The sequence below is a fragment of the Gallus gallus genome, chromosome 19 (assembly GCF_016699485.2).
Source record: "Gallus gallus isolate bGalGal1 chromosome 19, bGalGal1.mat.broiler.GRCg7b, whole genome shotgun sequence".
NCBI lineage: Eukaryota > Metazoa > Chordata > Aves > Galliformes > Phasianidae > Gallus > Gallus gallus.
Window position 1 is genome coordinate 5788415 of NC_052550.1, and position 26781 is coordinate 5815195.

Genomic DNA, 26781 nt, shown 5'->3' on the forward strand with positions numbered 1-26781 from the left:
GCCCTATTTAAAGGAGGAAGAGAGCTGAGGAGCGCTGGTTTTATAACCTCGGCCCTGGAACCACACAGAGCTCGGGTCGTTATTTGGTGGGGAGATAAGCGCTGTACAATCAATATCACTAAGCTCACTCATGGGTGACTGAACCACCTTTGTGTTCTCACCATCACCTCAGCTGTAGCACCACGACCCACAGAATCATTAAAATCATTGAGGTTGGAAAAAAAAAAAAACAACACTAAGAGTATAAAATCCTGAGACATCCTCTCTTCTGCAGGCTGAACAACCCCAGTTCCCTCTCCATAAGCCCCCAGGCCCCTCACAGTCTCGTTGCCCCTCTTTAGACACACTCCAGAGCCTCCATCCCATGGAGAGGTTCATCTTTCCCTATGTATTCAACCCATACACGTTCATCCTCCACCCTTCAGTGCCAGCTCATGCTGTTTGATGAACCCTGATCTCTCTCTCAACCCCCTGTCAAAATAATTAGCAATTATTAAAAATGACTAAGGGAAGAAGATTTTCTACCCTCAGATCGAAATCCTGCTGTTAGCTCCCACCCAGAGAAGAAAAGCACAAGGAAGCGTTCAAAGGGCAGCCGAGCAGTTTGGCAGATGGCACCACATGAAGTGCTCATGCTTACACAGGAAGCAAGAGATATGCTTTCATTACGCCCAGCCTCAGAAGGAAAACTAACGATTAACTTAATACCACATTTATTTGTAGATAGCACTGTGAGAACGCACATCACCTTACAGACACGTAAAAGGTGACACCGGCCTGCCACGGAGTGCTTACATTCCAGTGTTGACAAACAGGCTATGAGACAAAAATCTTGGCAACAGGAGGAGGGGTTCTGAATAATGGGGCTATTCCAGGAGTAATAAGGGGGGGTATGAGGAAGAAAAGGATGACAGCACGGAGCACAGCACACCTGATAAAAACAGATTGCGGGACAGGCAGAGCTGCACAGGTAGAAAAAGAAGGAGCTGTGGGGTTACAGTTAACATGTCAGACTGCACCTACAGAACACAGTGCTGTTTGAGCCAGTTCCAAAGGTGAGGAGAGTGAAATGTTATCCGGAGTGGCTTTGTTTCTATTGTTTTTTGGAATCCCAGCATGATATTAGTTTGTGTTATGAAGAATGATGCATTTCTGAACGGAGAGGTAGGGAAACAGCAAAAGCTCTGCAGATGCAGGAAAATAAAGTTAAAAAAACCCACACTCAGAGGGAACAACAAAACAACAGAACTTGCAGTTTTTAAGATGCCATTCTTTTTCCCCTGCAGTATCTGCTTTATATTTTGCGGTATATTTCCCAAACCCATCAGCCTGTCAAGAGGGAAATCTCCTACTTGCAAACATTTTAGTGATTTACTATCTTGGTTTAAAAAAAAATCTCATTATCCTACATGTTTCCTTTGCAGACAGAGGATATTGGCTGGGCTTTGTTGTGAGAGCTGAACATTACATTTGTTGCTGTAGCGTTGCTGTTAAGTTGGACTGTCAGCAAGATTTGCTCTCTTATTTTGTAGATATCCATGTCCAGTTACATCTTACGGATCCAGCTACTCTGACAATAACTGAATGCTGTTATAGCTCTCCAAATAAGAAAAACAGCACAGGTTTTCTTTGCAATAGCACTGTTGCATTACTACTGTGATGAGTCTTGATGAGGCTTAGGTGCTGACAAATTAGGGGAAGGAAAAACCTATTACCCTTCCTTCCCCATTCAATTTCTCTTAAAAAAAAAAAAAAAACAAAAAAAACAAAAACAAAATCCAAAACATTAAATGCATGAGAGTTTCCAGAGACCAGGGGTAAGTGAAGTGGCATTTATAGTTGCCGTCACCTCCACACAGTAACACCCCTGATGGAAGACTCCTACAAACAGCAGGCACCCACAGATCACGTTTCTGCTTCATCACATTCACCTGGGGAGGCTTCTGCTGAGAAGATAAAGCTTTTCCCAGGACCATCCCTTCACATTTCTAATACAAGTGAGGGGAAGCAAAAAAAGAAAAAGAAAAGAAAAAAACACCCAAAAAACAACAAAAACCCACCAATAACCAACCTACACATACTAGCCTCTAGGAATGACATAGCTACTTACGTATATTGACCTGTATTTGAGAATTACAGGTAAGTGCATTATTGATCTAATTGATGTGGCTCTCCAGTGTTTGGTTGTCCTTTTATTTTTTCCAGCAGGGGTGGCTCATGCACACCAAAGACTGCACTGGGAATTTTCTTAGTCCTGCATCACTTGGCTAGGCAGCAGCATTGCTGTTTTCCATTCCAAATGTAAGGAATCCACAGTTACATTTCCGCAGGCATCAAAGAACAAGACAAACTACCCCTGAACAGTCATATTTAACAGGACCATCTCAACAGCATTCGTTTCTGCAGCATCCAAGGCAATGTTTAGAAAGGGCTGAAGCCAGAATACTTCATCTTCTTAGAGCCCACCCCTACATAAGGTTCAGCATTTAAGCAATTATGTAACAATTAGCACGGTTGGTGCACAGCTTACATGCAGATACAGATTTGTAGATAGATAAGTTTGAGACTGATTTCAAAATCAGTTTAGTTCACAATTGTCAGAGTAAATTAAACCCCACGAGGTCAGATCAGCATTCCACCCAGCCCAGCGTATATTTTCTCAACCTTTGACTGATAACGCGTTCTTGGAGACAGAGTGTGCAGGAAAAGATTAATCTGTTCTTGGTGTAACCTTCTTATTTACAGCAACTAAAATCTCCCTGAGTTATTGGATGCATCAAACCATTGTTTAACTAGTCCCTTGTGTTTAAATAATAACAATAATAATCAGTTCCCTATTGTGTTCTACAGCAATAAATTTCACTGACTGACTTTGGGCTGCATGACAAAGCACTCCCATTAGTCTGCTTAACCCTAAACAACTAAAATTCACTGTGTACCCACCTGTCCTTAAAACTGCAAGCCAAAGGCACACTTTACTCTTAGTCTAAAAACACAGCCTAAAAACACATGACTCAAAGGCAGGAGCTCTACTCTTAACAGCTGACCAGCAGCTTCTACACACTGTGACACATTGGCAGAGACAACAACCACATACACCCAATGTTGTATCAGAGGAAACAATATCAGATTAGACAATTTCCCTAATAAAGGGCAGGAACTGAGAACTGCAGTAGGGGAGGTAGACGGCAGGAATAAAAGGGTGCTCTCTGTTTAATTTAGCTACACACACTTCAAAGGCAGCTGCATCTCCACTGTGCCCTCACAAAAATATGCCACTCTCTGTACTTCTCTATTTCGCAGAGGCATTTATCTCAGGAATTCAAGTGTCAGAGAAGTGGACGATATGATGTTCATTATTCTGAAACGGAGGTGGAAGTGCTGCTGAGTTAGCACACGGCCAGCCTTCAGATCTGTCTATTTAGGGATGCTGCGAGTCTGAGGGCTGAGGATCACTCACCTGTCTGAGAGCTTACTGGGAAAAAAACCAAAAGATACATAACGTCATCATCTTGTAAGATACCTTGGAGCAAAAGTAGAAATCTTTGCAATGGTTTTAGGAGGAGGAAGTGTAATAATACAGAATACAGAAACCTGCAAAACCCCTCTGGAAACGTAGGAAAGCTGTACTAGTGCAGGAGAAGAGGAAATCAAACCAAAAGGCTGCCTCCACCATCACTCAACACAAAGGCTGTAAAGCTGGGAATGTGGGCAAATCACCACCAAAGCTAGAGGCCAACAAAAATGAGAATCTTCACAACAGCATAGTGTTGACGGCAGGCGATAAGGCTGCCTTGGAACAAACACATTTAATAAAGGCAACATGTTAAAAAAAAATCCACAGATGTGTAAAATGTTCAAGTGGCTAGTCATTTCCAAATAAGTTATTGGAGACTAAAAGGTACCGTGAGTGGAGGGTCAACTGAACTGCCACCGGGTGGCCAAGGGCAGCGACTCAAGATGGCGCTGCCGTCCCACACAGCCCGTCATCCCAGTAACCCGGAGCTGGCAGTTCAGAAGACACTCCATCTTCATCGTTGATTTATTCCTTCCTGCCAACCTCCCTGCAGTCACTAGTTCAGCCCACTGCAGTGCTGCACGCAATGTGTGGTGGCGAACATGAGTCACAAGCTACAGAGGCTGAGCTGCTGACCTCAACGAGAAGGTGAAAGGGAGGAATGACTACTTCAGGCAAGGCCTTGGAAAACCATTATAAAAATAAGCGGGTTAAGAATTCCCTTCGTATCCCTTCTATGGCGAATAGGCCCTGGGGCACCTTTACCCACATGTATTGCTCTACAAGTCAGCTTCACCATACAATCAGTCACCATGTACTCTGTCCAGACAGAGCACCGACAACATAGAAGGCTTTTAATACAGCCAAAACAGCAGCTTTTTGGTCAGTCAGAGTAACCTGGTGTTCAGCAGCTTGGAGCCTATGTCAGAACAATGTAGATAAGCTATGGCTAGAGGAAGAATTACTTTGCCACATCGCCCTGCCATACATCCACAGGATCCAGTTACCAAACACAAGGAGTGTTCTGCACTCTTGACTCTTTTCAACAAGAAGTCAGCTTACGACAAGTGAACACCAAGGTATTCGGAGCCCCAGAACCCAGCTTCAAGAAGCTTCTCCACTTTAGTAAATACACGCTGCTGCTCCCCTCCCAGGGTCACGTTGGAGGGAGGAAGAAGCAAAAGGCAACAAGTCTCAAAAGCACTTCATCGGTAAACAAGATCCAATTCCTATCTCAACAGTTCCAGGACTGCAGGCAGTTCACAACGTGTATGGGTGGCTTACAGGCCGGGAAGAGAGGAATACCAGGCCTTTGAAGGCTTGGTGTAGGACCAAGAACAGTTCAGTAGGCTCTTCATTTCTGTGTGGAAGGCAGATCCATTGCTCACAGTCTGTGTGTCATTGTAGTAATAAAACATTTGGGAGCTGTCAGTGCTAGCAGCCGACATTTAGCAATACACTGAAGCCGTGCTTATATATGAAGGAATAAATCCCCTTCCCTGCCTCAGAAACAGTCTGGGATACCTCTGGATAGGCAGTAAAACTGCTGAGTCCAGCTACATATCAAACAGAAGGACCATTATGAAGCCTCAGGATGAGAGGAGAGTGCAACTTACATCTGAGACAGTCAGCCGAGGTTGGGAGAAGAGGAGGGAGAACAGACTTGAGCATGTTACACTTGCAAATTCAAATTAAGGTCTTTCTTCCCTCTTCTCCCATCCATCTCTTCCTTCTCTCCCAGTTTCCTATGCAGAGCCTCTGCAGCTGGAGAGCGTGATCGGGGGTAATTTAAGACACAATATCTGTGTGGCCTTTATAAAAAGGAAAAAAGGAGTCTTGTGTTCTGGAGTAAGGAGTGTGAAGTCTCCTCCTGCCATATATCTGAGGAAATCTCAGTCATGATGTCCAGCCCTCACTCCAGTGATGAACAGAGCCAGGAGAGAAAAAGCCTGGCTTACACCACAGGTAGAACCCACGGATATGGTAGGAACCTGTACAGGGGAGGTTGTGTTTGAAGCACCAGTTTAAACAAAGGCTTCCTCATTGGGAGTGCCATTGATTTTGAGGAAGAGTTTGGAATCTTCAATCTTCTGTTGTCTTTCTCTTTCTAGCCTGCGTCTGTAGCAGACCAGGTAGATCGGAAGGCAGAAGCCAAGCAAGCTCAAACCAAGCAAGCCAACGTTCACCTGCAGGAAGATAGACAAGACAGGCAGGTTAAAACAACAACAACCAAGTCGTGCATGCCCAAGTGTCAGAGCCCAGCTCACGTCACTCAGCTACAGGCAAACCAGGAGACGCCCTGCTCTCTATATTGGCAACAACATCCTTTGTATTTTTATTTATACTCTGGTGCTCAAAGCACCATGCATACAAATTAAATAATGCAAGAGTTTGTTGTTCTGGATCTCGGCTGCAAGAGTCTCTTGTTCCACACAACAGGTAGGGCTGTTCAAGGTGCATTTCTTTTCCACCAGCATCACTGACTGAAGAGCCATGTGTTGCTGGAGTGCAGATGTAGGCACATGCAGCCTAGAGATCGAGACTCTCCAAAAAGTTGACACATTACAGTGTCAGTGAGCTGCCCGGACACTCAACAATACACCACACATTTGTCCTACCCTCAAAAGCCACTTGGCTTTCCCAACATTAGCATCAACAAGCCAAAATTTACTGATCATTAGAGTTTATGGTTCTCAAGAGAATAGCAAATTTCTACTGCATTTGAAGGCCAGACAAATTAACTCACTGTTACCTTACAGATTTTGACCTCCCGTGCAAACTGTTTGCAAGGAAATAAACAGCAGCCTTCTCCCTTCCCACACACCAGTGAAGGGTTAATGCCATTCCCTCCCAGGGCCTCATTACTCACACAGGAAAGGGTCTCTTGGACAGCACCAAGGTGACAGCAGACTGAGGGACACGTACACTGCCTGCTGTTTATAACCTTGGTCCATGCACAGGCGTGTTTTTGTTTTCAAAGAAATGAGCCCAAATCATTTTCACCACTGAACCTGCATATTATATTTGAGAATAACTTGCCCAGAGAGGGTCTCCTTCCAGAGGTCCTGTTAATGCCATAAACAGAGGCTGCTGCAGAAGGGCGAAAAGGGCACTGATCAACGACTGCAACCCTGTCAAGCTACCAAACTGAGTAGAGGGGTATCTGTCAACAGAAAAAGCAATAGCATTATTATATGTCACCTTGACTGTTCACAACACCCAGCTCAGGTTACACTCCCAGTAGACTAGCACAACAGAATACAGTCTCAAGAGAGGCATAATATGAAAAACTTCTCTCTCCTGAACTTATGTACAGCTACCTCTTATCCCAGAGATTTTAGTCATACTTGGTGGTGAGCACAGTGCTCTCTAGATCAGAACGCACCTGGTGATGGAACAGATGCCTTCTCTCCAGACAGTTCTCATCCTGAATTCAAAAACTTAAGAAATACCAGATCTAGCACTTGTTTTGTTGTACCATGAGACAGATGGAAGTGCTTATACAACTACTCCTATTGCAAAGGGAGAAGAGTGTTGACATTTACTAGTTAAAAGCCGGGCCTCTTTATCCAGATGACAGCATTAGCAGCTATGCAATCATTTTCATCTGGCCATAGCAACCCGCTCCATTTAGAAGTGAGTGAAACCTGCACAACAGGTTAGTGTGTGTTTTCCTTTTTAGAGGACAAGTCTGATCCCATGTCAAATTAAACAGTACTGCTCATTGGAAAGTGCTGAATATCAGATACTACTAATGGAAAAATAAATCTCAGGAGCAGCCTAACATCTGCCTCTTTTCCACAGCTGAACAGTGCTTTGAAAAAGTCAGGTTGGAAAGAACAAAGCCGATCAAAACTCTGCAATATTCAAAGAAGTCAAATTGAAACCAAAAATAAAGAAGTTGGAAAGAGTTGCAATGGTCAGAGATGTTTAGCTTAAAAGCAAGCTGATATGTACAACGACAGGCATTTACTAGGACAAAACTGTTTTGTTTCTAGCCACCATAGAACCACAAGTTGGTATGTTTTTGAATGAGTGTCTGAGATGGGTTTTTGAATCTGGAATACACAGGCACTGAGACCAAAACCTTTCATAGAAGGAGTCTGTGGAGCCTCCATCCATGTGGATACTCAAAACCCAAACGGACACAAGGCTGGACAACCTGCTCTAGCTGACACTGCTTGAGCAGGAGGGTTGGATTAGTTGGTGTTGAGAGGTCCCTTCAGACCTCAACCACTCTTTGATCCTCTGAAAGCCAACAGTTTCTTCCTGATCTCTTCCAGCAGCTCGGGACAGAGAGGCAGATCTGCTTTCAAAGTGAAAACCATTGCTTACTAAGGAAGAGAGTATTTAGATCCAGCTATCGATAACTTTGATAAGTTGGAAGCAGGATGGAGGATCCACCTGGAAAAGGGAGTATGCCTCACTAATGGTATATTGGGCAATGCCTTACCAGTGCAATTTCAGAGCAGACCAGCAGCAATATGCTCAATTATGTTAATGTTTTACAGTGTTTTACCCAGACACATACACATAGCTACCCAATATAACAAAACGAGCCTTGAGTTCTTACTATATAACCCTAGTGTCAATGGCCTAGTCTCACCTGCATAACTGATACAGTTATGCCTCTGTCCTGGCAGTAGCTATGCCAAAGGGGCTATCAGTTTCTAAAGAAGGAATGTATCAGCCAGGACTTCAGTCCAGCTACTATCATGCCCAGCAGGGACAGCAAATAAAAACTGCATTATTTTTCCCCTCTGAACACACAGACTTTACTTCCCGATCTCCCTCTCACCAGGGCTTCTTATCACCTCAGACCAGTTAACTGTCCAGCCTCATATTATAGGTAAGCAGAGACTTACACAGCTGCATAGAGGCCTCCCACTGCTGAGTGGATAAACCCTCTCACAATTGTGTGCAGTATGAAGGAAAGAATCTGCAAAGAGAAGAATAAAATGTCAAGTGCTAGATGCCGAGGGGTACCAGACCCCAGCACACCACCACTCCTAACAGGTGCTCTCCTTTCTAGTACATAGGCAGACTTGAGCAGCCCAGAGCCCAAACCTGAAGACTGGCACAAGGAAATAACTTGTATTCATCTCTAAAAGCAGTGTTCTTCCTTACTTTGCTGACATGTTATGCTCTCAGAGGTTAACCATACACAAGACCTCTCTCTTTTGTAGATGGCACTGTTGCAAGGACACGTACCCAGGAAACAGTAGCAGGGGTCACAACATTCTCTTTTTGAACTTGTGTCCAATTTAGTTAAATTTCCACAAGTTATTGCAGACAATGTGCAAATATGAACAAATGACATCTGTCTGCCTACGTCACCAGTGCATGTCTAAGGATAGTATAAAAATCACTGAACTCATCTGCCAAGAGCAGGTGTTGTCACAAAATAAATATTATAACAGGTTTATAATCCCACAGGTACCACTGGGCATAGCATTGGATGCAGAAATAACCTGCTGTATATACTGGCGTCACAGTCAGCAGCTTAAATCAAGCCCAGGTTAAAAGCATAGGCACTGCTAAGAGCACCTCAATAGGGAAGTATGTATAGTTACAGAGCTCAGCTGCACAAACTCTGTGTATAAAGCACAGATCAACTCTGCCATTTTAACCTAAAGAAGCAAGTGTAGTTATCTCAAGATGTGTAAACTGAACGGTTCTATTTGTTTCAGCTTTAAGGCCAGGGTTCCCAAAGCAGCACAGAGATCTCCCAGCAGTGCCAAAACGCCCTCCCACCATCACAGCTGGTTCTGCTGGTTTGCCAGCTGTCCCAGCATCACTGTGCATGGTGTTTTGGCAGGACCCATGCTGCCAGCCCCTCCAGCACACCTCCGTTTGACCTATTCACCTGCAGCGGTAGGTTGGGAATGAGACAGGTGACTCCAAATCCAACCAGCAGGACATTTGTGAATGCAAAGGCATTGGTGGCATTGGTGATTTTCTGGATCTGACGATCACGTTTTTTCTTTTTCTTGTTGCCTCTGGAAGGATAACAAAACCTACGTTACAAAAAGCACTTTCAGCAGCTGCTGAAACTCACTCCAAGGTTCTCCACATCTCACATCAGCTATCTAAACCAGTTTGCCTATTGGTCTGGCTATGGAGATGGAGGTATCTCCATTGAAAGTAAGGAGCAAGTGGTTATTTCAGTGCTGCTGCTGTTACTGTTATACTGAAAGTGCAGTCTGAGTCTCTGTGCTACAGTTTAAGTTTGCTCCTCTCGACTGATCTTAGCAAACATGGAAGATGCAGTCCCTTCCTCCTTGCAATTATCAAGTCTTCCTTCAGGCTTTCTTTTCTATACTGGTGAACAAATATCCTTCTCAGTCTTCTATATATTATCAGAGCAAGAGGCCTACTACATGGCTGCATGTCCTGCTTGGTGTACACTACGCACTGCTCAGCGTTGCTCTCCTCAGCCTCTTCAGAGCCATCATCACAGTCTTTCAGCCTCCAGTCCATGATGTACCCAATCACAGGTGCTGTCAGCAGGCACAGCAGTTGCAGTACCCCAAAAATGGAAGTGTAGAGACTCACTGCAGGGAAAAAAAAAAAAAAGAGAAACCATCAGTAATAGGAAAACAAAAAAGACACAAAAACTTCCCCCTCACTGCTCACCTCTCCCTATCAGAAGCCCAGATTCCATGTACTTGCAGATTAACCTGCAGGGCTGAAGGCAGCTGGGTTGCAAAAGCCCTCCTTCTGTGGTATTTTTTAGAGGAGCATCAGCCCAACAGCAGGCAGGACCAGGAGGGGCACCCAAAAAACTGCCTTGTACCAGCAAGGTTTCTGCTGGCTGGGAGCAGTAGGGAAAGTTCTGCAAGTGATGCATTCTGCACAGCATCCCTGCCTTAGTCATCTCCTCTGCTGCCTGGCAGGGAGCTCCAGATGCATCTCCTCCAGATCAGAAGCTCCAGCAAGGACAAGCCGTGCTGGGAAGGTGAAATCTATACCATTTGGTGAAGAATGGACTAGTTTGGTGTTGCCTCTATGGGAAGAAATCAGCAGCAAGTAACACAGCATCTGTGAGCAATCATTACAATTTCAAACTGATAACAATTCCCTACGTATTAAACATAGGAGACGTGTCTACATGGCTTTCTAGGGGAAAGCTGATGCCAGCAGACTTAGAAGACACCTCCCCCCTCCTGTTATCAGACAGTTCCCCCACCCCACAATGCTTTTTCCACTTCCTCTCTGCAGCCCACATGATGGCTCTGCAGGCATCACACAGAAGGGCTGGTGAGTCAGTGTACCACAGCTCTGAAATAAGGATGTGATTCCAAAAATCGACAGTCTCAGCACAGAGCGCTCACAATTTCCAGCACTGTAAGCAAAAGCAGCCAAGAAGAATTTTAGTTTATCCCTCCCAATGCATTGCTGGGGCTCTCCAAAGCAGTACAGCCATGACTTATACCAAAATCAAGGTGGTCTTGGAGAGAGGTTTCCAAGAAGCCTTCCTCTCCTACGCAGTTGTAGAAAACCCTAGCGGGGCTGCCTCATAGTGCCCAGGCATGGCATCAGATGATCCCTTCCTGGCTCCAGTTGCTGGCTGTGGAGCTAAGAGGAACTTCCAGCTCCAGCCTCTGAACTCACATTCCTGCCCCCATTACCTCTGCACAAGCAAGCCCTGGCGTGGCCCCACATCCCGTTTGCTGGAGCCAAAAGAAACAGGTGGCATCACCCTCTACAAACACTCCTGAAGCTGATTTGCTGTGGTGTGGTTATTTTTTAACAGAGGGTAAGAAGCAAGCCATGCTGTCAACTTCTGTTTCTCCGTGCTATTCTGAACACTTAATCTTAGGCTCTAAATGCTGAGAGCAGAAGCCAGCTTCAAGCAGGGAACAAAGTTTATGGGGATGGCAAGAGGAGAGGTCCTATAGGAACAGTCTCCTCAGTTTATCTATCATAAAAACTGTTGTTTCCTAAGAAGGAAAGAGAGTATGAAGCAAACACCAGCAGGTATGGCAGAAGCAAAGCAAACAGAGAGGGTTGCAGACATGGGCACAACCCTTTACACCCACTGTTCTTTATGTCATTACGTCAAACTGCCCTGAGCAATACAGCCTGTCCTGGTTCTACCCAAGGTCTCCAAGTACTACCAGATTTGGAAGCGGGGTGACGATTTATGAAAGACAAACCCAAATTAAAAACCTCAGACACAACAGGTCTCCTCTCTCCTGCCTTTCCATGGTACCATTACATGGTTATTGAGAGGGCTTCTGAACTCTCCAGCTTCTCCCCTCCACATTTTGGGGGTTTCCAGAAGACAAGGAGCCACACACTGACTGCTTTTCCACCTCAGCGTTTCACAACGTGATGTTTACAACAGGAAGCAGAACTCCCAATACCACAGTGCTTCACTGCAGCGTCAACACTTCATGCTCTCTGATTTCCCTCAAATCCTCCTCTCCTGTCCCTGGGTATACTTCAGTTTCCTTTGACCACTGGCAGCTCTCTTCTCTCCTTGCTGAGTGTTGCAGGTGGGGGGAGCGCTCCGAGCAAACAACAAGTAAACAATGCACAAACAAGGAATCCGAGGGAGCAGCATCCCATCCTCTCCTGATGGGCATGGATTACATTTCTAGAGGCCTGCACGTGTCTTGGAACGGCTCTCACAGCCTGACACTGCTGCGACCAGATAAAACCACTGTTTTGCTGGTGCCATGGAAACACCAAGACAGCAGATTGCACTGCGAGCCCAGGCTGCATTCGAGGGGAGGAGGGGGAGAATGGGAAGAAATCTCAAAGGTGGCATAGAAGAACAACTCTGCCAGTAGGCACAAGTTCTTTTTTTTTTTTTTTAAGCACAGAGCTTGATTGAAACAGAATTGGCAGCATAAATTGATATTAAAACACTGGGAAGGGGGGTAGGAAATAACTACAGCAAGCCAGGGGAAAAGAAAAATATCATAGTACAAGAATTACAAGGTAAGCAGAAAACTGAGCTGTGCTGGGAAAGGTAGGCAGCATGAAGTTTGTCCTGTTTACTGCTTAATGCCTAAATTGGCTCTTGAGCCAGGAGATAAAGAACTGAATGCTGCAGGCTGTCAAACGCTCCAACAAAGCAATTCAGGGAATGCCAGGGCGCTTGGAGTTTCCTTCCCTCCCCCAGAGCTCACTCCTGTTCTCAGAGGAGTGCCTCTTGATTTATCAGCTTCATGCAATCCAGCTTTAGCAAGTTCTAACTGGATCTCACTACAAAGGACAAAAAAAAAAAAAGCTAAGTCTTGTTTTGCAATCCTGCGTATTTTCAACAACAGTAAACTAATGTACTCTTTCCTGTTTGCTCCATGGACTGAATCAGAGCTATAAATACAAGTCCAGCACAGCGAGCACCCCTGAGCCTCCCCCCCCCCAACCCCACACAAAACACCATGACTTCACTTCTCCCACCCTGCTGCTGGGATCAGACACCCAGCCCAGCCAATGGTCATAGAGTCAGCTGCTCTGGATGTCGTGTTTGCTTCGGGTAAGTAAAGCAAATACCTGATGAAATAGGTTTCCCAATTATAAGAAAAATAAAAAAGCCACAGTCCATCCCGAGAAGGCACTTTCAACAAGCCATCGGAAGGAATATCATGGAATAGTGTTGAACAGACACTGGGCTAAAATTAGATTGACATTCAAGTGTCCACCACACTGTCCCTCTGCCCTGGGCCAGCTCCAGCCTTCCACTGGACCCAACCATCAGCAGTCAGCTGCACCAGTAATTGCTGTACACAGTGTGTTTGCTGAGTAATCAGGCATGCTGACCTCTTAGAAGGATCGAATATGGGTCAGCACCCAGCTCCAAGGAAGCAGATTAAATTCTCCAGGTCCCCCTACCTTGGCCTTCATCTCCAGACAGAAACTCAAGGATGGTGTTCATGGCCCCCATGTAGAAGATGAGCCGCAGCTGAGTGACACACATGGTGATAAGGCTGAGCAACAAGATGGGGCTGAAGACACTCTTCATGAAGGATGGAGAAGCTGCAGAAGGAAAACCAGAGTCTGGTGAGCAAAGCTAAAGGAAACTTCAAGCCATTTCCTTCTGCCATATCCCTGAGGAAGGAAGGCTGGGAGACCTAAGAGTGACCAACCATGCTTTCCTATGGCCATAGCAGTCACCCATGTGGTCATCCACACCTGGCAATGGCATACTTTAGCAGGCATACACAAGCAGGACTCCTTGTATAACTGAACTCTTATCTACACAGCATTGCCTGGCATATGGCCCTGGCAACATATGGAACATGTATCACTCTGTCTCACGTAAACAGGCCTGGAGCAGAGCACCAGCCTCCTGCAAGCGCCGGCATCCCCTGGGGCAGGTGGTGAACCACACCTGTGTTGTCAGGTTGGCACTTCACTTCAAGGTCCACCGTGGACAGGCAGAGCTTGTTGTTCTCTTGCAAGGCTGCTGACTCTTTGGGGCCCTTCATGGAGCTCCCCACGCTCAGTCGGCGTCCCACAGTTGTGACTTGCTTGTAGAACTGCTTCCCAGTGATTTTGTGGTCAAATCCCAGCCAGCTGAACTTTATTTTCACCCTGTTGGGCAGTAAAGAGAATGAGGGCTGCAACATAGGGTGGGAGTTAGAGGAATCAGAGTTGTGGGAATCAGGCTGTGGTGATGCAAGGCACCAGTTTCTACCTACAAGCCCACAGGTCATCTGGATCCAGAGCAGACAGATGTACTTGCCCTGGGCCACTTTGGCACAGGTCAATATAGGAATGTTTATTGGCACATCATTCTCTTTCATGGTTCTAATGCTTTGGAAGGTAAAACTTTTCACAGATATTCACCAGTCAAGATATAAAGCTAGTGCGAGACATAAATCCTCACCCTCAGAACTGGCAGCAATAAGCAACATGTAAGGGAATTCCCTGCCCGCTCTTCTATATTGGCTGTAAGGAGGGTTAGCCCCCAGAGCTCATCTAGATGATGCTTACGTATAGTCCATGTCTTCAGGTCCTGGGAAGGGCTCCAGTGGCCAGTTGAAGAAGCAGTTGAGGAAAACTAGTCCTGCACAGCTTGCCCAGACAAGCAGAATAAGGATGAAGGAGACCCCAAAGTCATATATAACCTAGAAAGCAGGAGGAAATGTGATTTCGGCTGTAAGAGCAGAAAGTTTGGAAGCCTGTAAACACACACAGGAACTGAATCTTGCAAAAGCACATCTCTAAAAAAGTGCTTTAACAATTCATCCCTCTTTCTTTCGACATCATTGCTAAATGGCACAGATTTCCAGCTAAACAGTGCTGGTAATGAGTCATGATCCCACAGACTCACCTTGATTCCTGGGAAGGTCACAGCAGAGGAAGCATAGGAACCAATCATCAGAGCAATGAAGGTGGAACGAAGGTCACCAAACATGTTGGGCAGCTGGGGACAGAAAAATCAATTGGAACAGGTTGCCACGCAGGTAAGGGAGAGCAGGAGGAGGGGAGAAACCTCTTGAGAGGATGCTGGCATTCAGAGCTATGAATTCTGGATACCAGAACCCCAAAAAAACCCCAGTTTTGTTCAAGAATGGCTTAACTCATCAGGATGAAGCTCTGCAGGTTGCATCGGTATCTCCAGTGTCAGGGAATGCCTCCAATCCATGATTTATGTGCTTAACAATACTGCTTCCTTCCAGAATGACAGCATACTTTGCATTGGTCACCTTTAGCACAGGATCCTTTGTTCCAGTCCTCGTGCTTTCCTTAAGGGTTCCTTTCCACAAGACTACAGCCACCACCTGCGTTTCTCTCCAAAAATCCATGCTCAGGTTCTCTGCCAATTGCCCTCCTTTGAGCCAAGAGTTGCTAGAGATGGGCTGTGACAGCTGTACAGTCCCTAACACACCTTGGGCTGCCAGCTTTGTTTATACATCTTGGGTCAGCACCTAATCTTTGCAGTAGACTGGAAAGCTCCTGTTATAACAAGAAGGAATAGGAACTAACACGAACTGTGTTGCTGCTATGTTTCCAATACCAGCCAGGTTCCCCCACGCAAACAGGCTGTATAAGTGAGATTTTGTTGCCTCCTTCCTGCTCTTTCAGGTCACAGAGTCCCCAAATCCACTCAGGCATCACTACTACGTCAGCCTTGGGGGTCTCCAAGGACACTGCAGGTGCCTTCCAGCACTGAAATCTAAACAGCATTTTATCTGTTTTGAAGACAACAAAACGATTTGGAGAATATTGGATTGAGTCTGAGCAAGCAAATGCTCTCATCTCATTCTCATTTCAGTGCTGGAAAACAAATCCATCTTTTCCAGGAGCAGCATATAAGGCAAGTGAATCTGGCTTGTGTCACAGCGGGACCAGCGTGTTTACAGCACAAGTATTCCTGCGCAGGAACACTCGAGGATCCATCTGGCTGTTTATCATCCCTCTGCCTCACTGCAGAGCTTTCTATGCAGCACAGCCTCCAGGTCCTCGGATAACCCCAGCCAGAGAACAGCAGCAGCAGCAGAGCTGAGCCCCGAGCAGGCACGGCGGAGGCAGAAAACGCTGCACTTCTCTGCAGCAAGGATCCCCACACCCATCCCCACATCCCCGCATCCGGGAGCGCTGCCAGCAGGCTGCATTCGGGAGCTGCAGACAGGAAACAGCAAAGGATCCAAAGGTCTGTTACCAGGCATAGAAATCCCTCCCTGGAAGCGCTGGCCTAAATACACACCCTAGAAAAGAGCATCTGCAGGATGAAATATCTGCAGGTTGCAGGGGCTGGCCATTGTCACCAGGCAGGGTGTTTGTATAATCTCGAATGCCCCAAACCTAAAATAATCTCCAGAAATTACAACAAACAGCTGCTGCTGCTGGATAGCTGTGAGCAGGGTGAGAGCTGCACAGACACAGCTGCTTCTTGGCTCGGGTTGCTCTCCCCCAGAGTCTCAGAGATGACAAAAAGCCTTTTTCATAAGCAGATGAGCAGCTCCTGGGTGGATCCTCCTGCTCTGGGGGGTACTGGAGACCCAGAGTGAGCCTGAAAGCAAGCAGCTACTTCTGGGAAACCCAAATCTGCTTCTGCTTCGGTGGGGACAAGTCCTAGAAAGGCTTGAGACTTTGGAAAATCCTGCTTGGCTGCAAGCAAGTGGCCGGATAAAAGAAAATTGGACAGAGGAGATTCATTGGGTTGGATAAGATCTTATCAAGTGCAACTGCTAACACCGAACACTCAGGAGGAAAGGAAACCTGAGAGCTGAAGGGACAGAGGGGAGGGAAAGCAGCCTGGGTCTGGACAGAAAATCCCTCAGCCTGCAAGTGTTAGCACTGGCAGTGCCTGCCTGGGTCCCGGCTGAAGACCAGCTACTAAAATAACGTGCAGTTATTTACTAAGCCAGATTTCCAGCATAGCAGCGAGCACTGGAAAAACATGAACCCTAGGGATGAGAAAATAAAGAAGGAAAACAAACACACAAACCACAGAGCAAGTAGGAGCTTTGCCTTCTGCCACCAGAAGGATCTGATCCTCAGTCTGACCTTATTCCTACAGGCCAGGACTGACCCCTCCACTGACTTCTGCCTATGCTGGTATGAGTGTCTCAATTCTGGAAGACCTACCATGAAGAAAGTCTGACGTCTTCTGTTTAAAGGTCAATAACACTCCGGGTATAATTAACTTCATGCCCTATCTGAAAGATACCGACTTGATTTTGCCACCCTGTAGCTGATTTTTCCTGGAGCCCTTTACTGTAGGTGTGCAGTCCTAAGCTGATAAAATCACTTCCTTGTTTCCTCTTGCAGATGACTTCTCCTCGTCTGCCCTGTTGTGAGTTTAAGACGTCCAATTAGTTGTATAAGTTTTCATCTTTTCCCTGGAGTCATTCCCTATACAAAAATGCCACAAAACACACCACAGTGGCCTCAGCAAAGCCAGCTTCCCTCCTATTGCAAGGACTGTTTGAAAGAACAGAAGAAAGAAAATCAAGGGGCTGAGAAATGGACTTGGAAATGGTGTTTCCATTCAAGCTAAGCTTTGTTTTCCCTATCAGGGGGTATATTTGGAAATAATACAGACAATACAAACATGTTCTCCAGGAAAGCCTCAAACTGCCCCCTTTGTCCTGCACATATGGAGGCTCCTGTTCCCGTTCTCCAACAAACAAAAGATCACAGAGCCCTAAATGCTGCTAATATTTCTGAGCAGAGCAGATTCCCTACACAGAGATGCCCCCCCAGCTCCGACTACAGGGCGCTGTTTGTAGCAGAAATGAGAGCAAAGCAGCTGCAATTCTTTGAAAGGAAAAAGAGGACAGAAAACAATCTATAAAAGGCTCTTTGTGGTAATTTATCACACATGTTTATTTCTTCGCATGGAATAGCTTCGGAGCAGAACCAGTGCCAGATTCCTGTGTTGCTGTCAGAGCCACCAATACGGATCTGTTTCCATTTCCAATCTCCATGTATATTGGCTAAGAGAAAGTCACGAGGCAACCAGCTCCCCTCTGCATTCTAACAGCAGGCACAGCCTGACCTTGTTCCCAGAAGCAGGAACACCACCTCTCCCCCTCCTCCCCGGCAGGCAGCCTGGCCCTGCAGCACGCCACGTGCTGTCAGCAAACCCTGGGGACTCGGTGCCCAAAACACCTCTGATCCCAAGGGACACGTATCACGGATTGCAGTTCCACGCTGTAATCCTCAGCGATCCCATTTATCCCCATCCCTCAATTCCCGTAGGAGTGCAGAGGGTCGGATTCTCCATCATAACGCACCGTGCCCATGCAGGCAGGTCCCCAGCACTCAAAAAAGCACCCGGCCACGGCACACGTGGAACATCCCAGCCACACGTGCCACTCTCACCAGCCTGGGGTAGCACGGAGCAGCACAGGCGTGTTTCACACGTTTCCTGGAGTGCTCCAGGTTGCTAGCAGGACGAAGTCACCTTGCTTTGACTCAAGCACACCGAGCAGCCGCTACCTGCATCAGCCAGCACAAGCTTGCCTGGCAGCAGGCACTGATGCGTGCTCACTGCCATCTCTACACAGCAACCTGCTATCCCTGTGTCCCTCCCTCACCACACTCCATCCCTATAGGCCACAGCTGGAAGGGACCTGCAGGAGAGCCCCGTATCACCATGGAAGGCAGCTTATGACACCAACTTGGATCACTTCTCGGAAGGTTTCACCCTTTCCCCGCTGATGTACCCCTCAGAGCTGAGAAACTGGCTCATTAATGAGGGTGTTAATAAGTGGCTTTGCTTATTTCTGCCGCGGAACAGCACATCCAGTCTCTGCCCTGCCCTCCCATCAACACCAGTGGCTCCAAAATAATCAGTGACCCATTAATAACCACCCAGAGAGACGAGAAGCACTGGTGGCAGCAGTGAGATGGGAATTCTCTCCTCTCCCCCAGCAGCACCAATGCGCTTCTCTCTTCCTTGCTTGTATTTGAAGCAGGATGACATTTGCCTCACAGATCTCTGGGAGCATGGCCAAGGCTTCCAGTGAAGAACATTACATATGTCCAAGAGGCTGACATCTGCACACAGTTTTGAAAGCTTTGAATACAAAAGCAACAGTGGCAGCAGCACCACAGTGCACGCAGGGATCTGCAAACAGCCCCTGCCAGGTTTAGGTCTTGGGAGTTCAGCCGGCACCCAACCCACATTAAATTAGAGGTAACCTTAACTAGAAGTTTAACTTTTAACAGAGAGCTCAAGGCAATGCAGTTGAGATCAGAAAGTTTTCAACCAGTGCTTCCCAGGCTGTTTTCTAGGTGGTTTTCTGCTCAGCCTTCTTTCAGCCTCATTGACACGGGTAATGAGGTGGAAAATGAAGCAGCTACTTGGAAAACGATACTGCTCCCATCTCCAGGCAACATGAACCCCAAAACACAGAGCCCCAGCTGACAGTTGTTGACCGATGCTCCTACCACAGCCCATGGGCTGAGCTGCCTGACATGGCTGAGCAGACAGAGCCCCATTCACTCAGTGGCTCAGCATTTCTAAGGAAACCTGGATGGGACTCTCACCCTTTTGTGCCAGAGAACCACCATTCTCCTGGGGAAGGGATGCAAAAAGTGCTCACAAGAAGCTGCTTCTACCCCACTGCAAGAAGGGGGGAAGTAAAGGGAAAAGCAGCCTTGGAATTACCAGCTAACACCCAGTTTGTCAGGTAAAAGAGTGACTGACCCTTTGAACCAAGCAAACCCACGTGCTCATCGAGCTGCAGACGAGAGACCCACTTTGCTCCTTCCTGCTAGCCCAGCTCCCAGCACAGTGAGGAATAAATCAGGAGACAGGTGTTAACTCTTTGCTTACCGTGAGCGATGTGAAGGTCATGCACATCCCACCAAAGCCGTTCAGAGCCAGCGCGATGAATATCAGCACAGACAGAGCTGCAATGACAAAGCCCAAGAGCCTTTACTGGGGTGGGGAGGGAAAAGAGACCACTGAGCCTCCAGGGCTTTGGTCCTGACACAAAACCTCAGTAGTGGGTCAGGACTGTGGGATGTGCCATGCTGCCCCCGACCCAGCTCATCCCACCAGCACCCACTTCCCAGCCACATGGAGAAGAGTGGCCTGGGTGCAATGGCCTCTTGGGATGGATGGGTCTCTCTTCTGTGGTGAGTAGGCTTGCTGATATAGCTCGTCTGAATGGGTCTTAGAATCATAGAATGGTTGGGTTGGAAGGGAACTTACAGCCCACCCTGTTCCAAGCCCTGCCGTGGGCTGGGTGCTCCCCAACAGCACAGGCTGCCCAGGGCCCCATCCATGGCCTTGGGCACCCACTGCTCTGGGCAGCAGTGCCAGGGCCTCACTGCCCTGAGTGAAGAATTCCCACCTAATATCTAACGTAAATCTCCCCTCTTTTAGTTTAAAACCTTTTGCCCTTGTACTATCACTACCAGACTGTGCCAAAAGTTGCTCTCCCTCCTGTTCATGAGCTCATCATACGAGGAGGATCCCAGGTCTGCACATAGAACACACAGCTCTGTGCACCCCAGAAATGCAACCATGGCCCCGAAGCCCACCCTGAGGCCTACTCCCAGCCCCAAAACCTGCCCCACACAGCACTGAGGTTGGACTCACAGTTGGGGTTGCTGGCACCATATGCGATCAGCACACAGGACACAGCGAAGCAGGCACTGAAAGGGAACCAGAACCATAAGTCTCCTGCAGAAAGCTTGACACGCGCTAAATCACATCTCCATCTCCCTCTCCCTCCTTTTGCACCTTGTTGAGCAAGCTCTGTATAATTTGTGTAAGAGGGAGCTGGTGATTTGGAAAGAAAAACCTAAGGAAATACCCGAAGATTACAGAGGAGCCTTGCACAAGGGCTGAAGCAGCAACATTCCCTCCCACGGCTGTGACACAGCTCTGTCTGGACCCAAAAGGACTGTTGGTTTCCCAGCACAGAGCTTTGCCAGCCTTCCCCTCGAGGTGACCAAAGGCAGCAGCAGCAGCCCTGGCCCTGCGACTCAGCTGCAGTCACAGCTCTTCTCAGGTAGCTCTGAGTCAGACTCGCTCTGTTTTCCTCACCCTGCCTGGTTTCTGGTTCTGAAAACCCAGCAGTGCTGGGGTCCAAGTCACTGTTACCCCCACGTGCTATTACAAAACCCACAGATGATCTTGTTATTCAACACAGACACCAGGTGGCAAAAAAAGGGACCTAGGGAAGGCAGGTAGGACGTGCCTATCCTGGAGTTAAGTCTCCAGCTTGCAAGCTCTGATGTAACACCTTGGGTTTGTGCCTCTCAGGACATAGCTCCCAGCCCAAGGAAAGAGCTACCCGCTGTGACTCACAAGTGACTCCTCTCTTCCCCCAGGCTCCATTTGTCCAGGGAGTTGAAGCTCAGACATTGAGTCCCAAACCCTCCCCTTATGGAGCAACTCATCGTGCAGCCCCAAACCATCCCAGAGCTGCTTCAATGCAAGGCCAGCAGCTCTCAGACCAACCCCCTCTATGGTTCCTGAGGTTGCAGGGTTATGCCAACGGGCACAGCACCCAAACAGCACCCATCCACCTCGGATAACCTGTGAATTCACCCTGTGCCCAGGACACCAACCTGCCAAGCAGCCGCAGCTTGCGAGGGCCGTATTTATCCATGACAATGCCCAGGGGCAGCGTGATGGCACTGAGCAGGAAGGAGCCAATGGTGAAGGCCAGGTTCAGCATCTCATCCTGCGCGTTGCACGAGGGCCATTTGTGCTCTGTTGAGGTGCTGTTCTCAGACTCGGGGCTGTCGGTGAAGTTTCCTGCACGGGGTGATAGAGGAGCATCGCTGCAGTGCGTTGGGATAGGGAGATAGAGATAAACCCTGTAATACACTGAACGTGTGGGGATACTCAATTTTGATTATAATCAGTAAGAAATGGAAAAAGGAGAGAAAAAGAACAGGACAAGGGGAAGTGGATGAGCTCAGCTGGGAGCACCAGGAACAAATCTCCCACCAAGGAGCAGCAGGGCAACAACCTAAGGACAGGGCAGAACCACCCGAGGACAGAGCAATCAAAGGGCACTGCCTCAGTAGGACGGGAAGGGAAGAACACGACAATAAAGCCCTCCCTGAGCAGTGTGTCATCACAGACTCCTTCTGAGCTAAACTGGAAGCTCTCACGGCAGCCAAATCAGCTATTTCAGGCCCTGACACTGAGCTGACGGGAGCTGGCACGGCTTGAAGGACGAGCCTCCTGGCCTTGCCACGCAGGGGACATGGTGGCACAGCCACCCGGATGGGACGAGCACTGCTGCAACAGGCAGGCAGTTCACCAGTCACTAATGAACTGATGAACCCACAGCTTCTGCCCCATCATTAGCATTTTCTCTTCTTTCCAAGAAGGTTTAGGCCGTGCAGATCAGTTACACCTCTGGCTTTGTGGCCGTGCCTTCACATGAGGAGCTGTGCATGCAGACTCCCACGCTGCACAGAGCTCGTGTTGTGTAACAGGCACAGAAACAGGGCAGGGGAGGAAAGATAGGGAAAAAAGAGAAGTTCCCTTTCCCCTGCAGCAGCAGTTTCAGTGCCTCTTGTCACAAGTCCATCCCAAGAATGCTTACATCCCCTACAGCAAGCATGTGTGCCTTTAGACTTTCATCAACCCAGAGCACTCGTGCACTCCACCCCTCCTCCCTGTGCTTATCTGACGTTTCTGTAACCTTTGCTGGGATGACAAAGCACTTGCCTTTATTTTATACTGCTGCAGCAAACCGGTGACAGAAAGCACTCCCTGTCCTCCATATTTAATAATTGATCTGACAAAGTTCGATACTAAAGGAAGATTAGAGAGAGGAGACACCTACATGAGCGAAGCAAAACCAGAGATTCCCAACAAGCTGCGGTCAATTAGCAGGAGTCCCCCACATCCCAGTGCCTAAATGCTCTCTGCTCGGTGTGCCCAGCATCCCCTCACGCCACCCCATGTCCCCATGCATCACACCACCCCATCCCCATCTGCCCAGCCCTGGAATCACAGCAGTGACTGGTTTCACCCTGCTGCTCCCAGCTGCCATTTGCACCTTGCTTGCCCAAACAACCCTCCCGGCTCTGTGTCAATGGCAAACAAACCACCTTGCAGATGTCACATAGGAGCAGGAGCTCAGAGGCTGATGTCAAACCTTCCCTCTGCCCCCTCCCAGCCTTTTGCAAGGTGTTCCCATCCATTTTGCTGCAATATGGTGATCTCAAACTGTCTGTGATCAGTGACCACTGTTCCTTCCCTTTGCCATTTGCTCCTGATGGATAATTAATCCATTCTTCTCTTGCCCTACTAGCTATGAATATGCAAAGTGACAGATGAGTCCCCACAAGCCTCACGTCCCACCACCATCAGCATCCCTGGGGTAGCATGGAAAGCAGACCTGAGGTGCACCTTTAGAAATCAGCCCTTGGCAGAGCTGGGAGCCCTTGTAGTTTGCACAGAGCCCCTAAATCCTTTTGTCAGCCCCATGCTGGGCTCAGGACCCTGAGCACCGCTGTCTGGTAGCATCCCCGTGGGCCAGGGGCTTCACCCACAGCATCCCAGTTTCTCAGGCTCTCTCCAAGTTCATAAAAAGCAGAAGTGGACGAGAGGCTGAACTCAGACAAACAAGGAGGGGAAGGGGGAAAGAGTGACCAAACTGCAGTGATTTCCCTGCGTCAGCACTCTGCAGAGTCTGGAAGGAGGGTGGAGAGACACAGGCAGTGCAGTGACCTTACAGCAGCACGTGTCACCAACCCTGAAACCTAAAGGGACCTCAGAGCCGAAATGCTCAGAGCTGGAGCAAATGCAGTGATGTTAACATATCGATGGACACAGACACAATGTGACCCTGAGGAACAGCGAGGGACAGAGGCAGCACTGCAGCAGGACGGAGCAGGGCACCCAGCACCTTGTTTACAGCAGCTCGTTGCCAGCTTCGAGGAGGGGCCGGGCGATGTGGAAATACAAACTGTTTGTGAGAACAGCAGCAGCCCCTGAGCAACAAGAGAAGATCCAGCGAGGCGTAATGGAAATGATTCAAGCAGCCCTTGGCACCTCCTCATCCTCTTGGAGCTGATGCCATAAATAGGACATTTTTGGAGGGGGTGTGCATGGCAGCCCACCTGCGTGCCATGCAAAGTGCAGCAGAGCACAGCAGCACAGAGGCTCAGGCCATGCACGGTCACTGCTTTCTGACCAACGAGCAAGAAGCTGCAAGTCTTTATCAGCAATTACAAGAGCAAAGTGCCTGCTTTTACAGCTCGCCCCTGCAAGCAGCAGGATTTCGGCTGCCCAATTAGTAGTTGGAGTTGCTATTTAAAGCACGGCAGAGCTTAGGTGAGAGGAAGGCTGCCTTGGTAATCATTTATGTCAAGCTCATCGCTGGGATTTGTTCAGGCTGCAACATTTAAAGCCATCCTTCCTCCCAAATTAAAAGCTGTCGGTTCCAGCAGAGGGTCAATTATTAACTGCTCTGAGTCTGTAGGAATGAGTCTGGTTGTTCCAGGGGCTGCTGCCATCTCACACCAGCACCAAGGTTCCCTTTCATCTTGTAGCTTAGATCAGAGAGTGAAGCAGCCCCAGCCACCCCAGTACCAACCACAGCACGCAGCCCACGGGGCCTCACCTTCCTTTTTTGTCAAAAAGAGAAAAAAAAAAAAGCCCCAAAAAACAAATGGGGAAAAGAAAATCAAACCAATGAGAGCAAAGTCTGGGAGCACTGGTTAAAAAAAAAAAAGTCAAAGCAAAAGGCATATGCAAACAACCGCTCTGCTGCCTGCCCACATAAGAACATGTTTTCTCTTTTTTAGGATGGTGTCATAGTTCTGGGAACTGGGAGGAGATGTTCTTGCTTTACACCACTGCAAACACCATTGATTTGGGTTTCCCCTCTGATTTCACCTCCAGGACCTCTGCAGGCACCCGGCGAACTCCCAGCCTCACGCAGTGCCGCGTTATTTAACCCCCCCATCTGCTCCCTGGCTGTGGCCCCACTGCACAGCAGCTCTCACCCCACGCTGACACCGCCAGCAGCTGCAGCTCAGCATGCCGTGCTTCCTGTGGAGCTCAGACATCCACCACGCTCACGCTTTTCCTGTTTACGGGGTCTCACACTCAGCCTTGCCATGAGCACTCATCACATCTCACCAGCTTGAATGGGACAAATGCAGCTGTACGTAATTCTTTTTTCCTGCCCACAGAAGCTGTGGGTGCCCCATCCCTGGAGGTGCACATGACCGGGCTGGATGAAGCCTGGGCAGCCTGAGCTGGGGAGGGAGCCCAGCCTACAACGGGGGGATTAAAGCTCAATGATCTTTGAGGTCCCTTCCAGCCCAACCATCCCACAGTTCTATGATTCAGGCCACTTCTCCCACCTCAGATCCCCAGCTCCCACCACAGACCCTGTGGCTACAGCTCAAAGCCAAGAGCTAAGCTCTGCACCCTATGCCCTTGCCTGCATTAAGGTGTGTTGTTGACCTGTGGAGAGCGAGTTAGCTTATCTCATCTCTTTGGCTTTCCACAGCCCCGTTTTAGAGGTCCCCTTCCAGCTGGCTCCTTATCTCTGCTCTTTGTGAACAAATTATCAAGTTCAGTGTTCTTTTTAAGTGCTCCAGAAATGCCTCAGACTGGAGCTTCCCAATCCACATCCCAGCACTGCGAGTCTCTGAACGGATCAGGTTCCCAGCAGCTGATAAGGCCCAAATCCTGATAAAGAGCGCAGAATCAGCGTTTGCTTCGGCTGGTTAAAGGCCAAGTAGTAGTGTAGTAAAATGCAAATGGGAACAAAGTGCCACCACCAGACTCCTTGTCAGCAAATTTCAAGCATACCTCTCAATGCGGTCAGATCTGCCGGCTGGAACGGGTAGAGCCCTCCACTCAAACCCTGTTGCACAACTGCTTTAAAAGTATTTGCTACCTCAGTGTCAGCTTTGTGGGTCCCCACCTCCATCCTCATACAACTGAATGGACACACTGTGTTTGGGGGATGGGTGAGTATAACCCGGGGCCAGAAGCTGAAGGAAAGTGGAGAGAGAGGGGGATCTCAATGGGAAGGCCATGAGACCTTCATGAACAGCAGTCCCTTCCTGGGCAGCCGCTGCTACCTGCAGAGAGGTGACTGCAGGAGGGACAAGGTCTAGTTTTCTCTTTTGCTGGAAGATAGCACGAAGCACAGAGCTTTTGCTGACAAACACAAAGCCCTGCCAAGAACCTTTGGCTCATTAGGAAAAGTCTTTTTTTTTTCCTCTTGTTTTGCAACGCATGCACACAGCAGCATTAGGAACAACAAGTGCCCAAAGGCTACTAGTTATAGCTTCTTTCTTTCCACCAATCTGCCAGCCAAGGGCTGCACGAGTCATTGGGTTATGCTGAGAAAGGAAACCACTCGGCTGCCCTAAACCCAGCCAGGGTCAAACTCAGCTCCTTGCCAAGACCCCTGCAGCCACTTAAGGCTTCACCAAGGGTGTGTGTCCCCAGTGCTGTGAGCTCTGGCTCCTCTCTACCTAATCCCAGAGATTAGGGCAGTGGGGACAAAAACAAATAAAGGAAAATGAGTAAGCAAGGATAAGCTGGCAGAACTGGTCCTCCATGCCCATCGCCTCGAGGACATTTGAGGACAATAGAAAAGCCTGAACACCTGAATTCCTCCTAGGGAGCAAGCTGTCCCACCCCAGGGCACAGTTTGGCATCTGGGAGAAGCCATTGCCCCCAAGGCACAATTCCAGCCCAACATGTGTGCAGCCTCCCTGCAGCACAGGCAGACCACAGCAGGAAGAGGCCAAGGCAAACATCACTGATGTGGGAGAAGTGGGCAAACTGAATGCAACCAAAGCAAACAGCAGCAACGTGGGATCCAAGTGAAGCGTGGCTCCCA

General features: G+C 48.3%; 1 protein-coding gene across 4 annotated transcripts in view; it reads right to left on the minus strand.

Annotated features, from left to right (window-relative positions):
* Positions 1-696: 696 nt before the first annotated feature.
* SLC43A2 (solute carrier family 43 member 2) overlaps positions 697-26781 on the minus strand; it is a 28905-nt gene continuing 2820 nt past the window's right edge. For 2 of the 4 annotated variants that reach the window (XM_415803.8, XM_040650389.2), the window contains exons 3-14: positions 21515-21704; positions 20538-20593; positions 19767-19843; positions 14808-14900; positions 14468-14601; positions 13863-14065; positions 13364-13507; positions 9933-10071; positions 9384-9516; positions 8383-8456; positions 6557-6680; positions 697-5703 (exon numbers count right to left, since the gene is read on the minus strand). In XM_415803.8, coding sequence (XP_415803.3) covers positions 5542-5703; positions 6557-6680; positions 8383-8456; positions 9384-9516; positions 9933-10071; positions 13364-13507; positions 13863-14065; positions 14468-14601; positions 14808-14900; positions 19767-19843; positions 20538-20593; positions 21515-21704 — 1529 coding nt within the window. In that variant the 3' untranslated portion in view covers positions 697-5541. Of the gene's footprint in view, positions 5704-6556; positions 6681-8382; positions 8457-9383; positions 10072-13363; positions 13508-13862; positions 14066-14467; positions 14602-14807; positions 14901-19766; positions 19844-20537; positions 20594-21514; positions 21731-26781 lie in introns of those variants that run through there. The other 2 variants (XM_015296034.4, XM_046902611.1) reach the window with 2 other exon arrangements.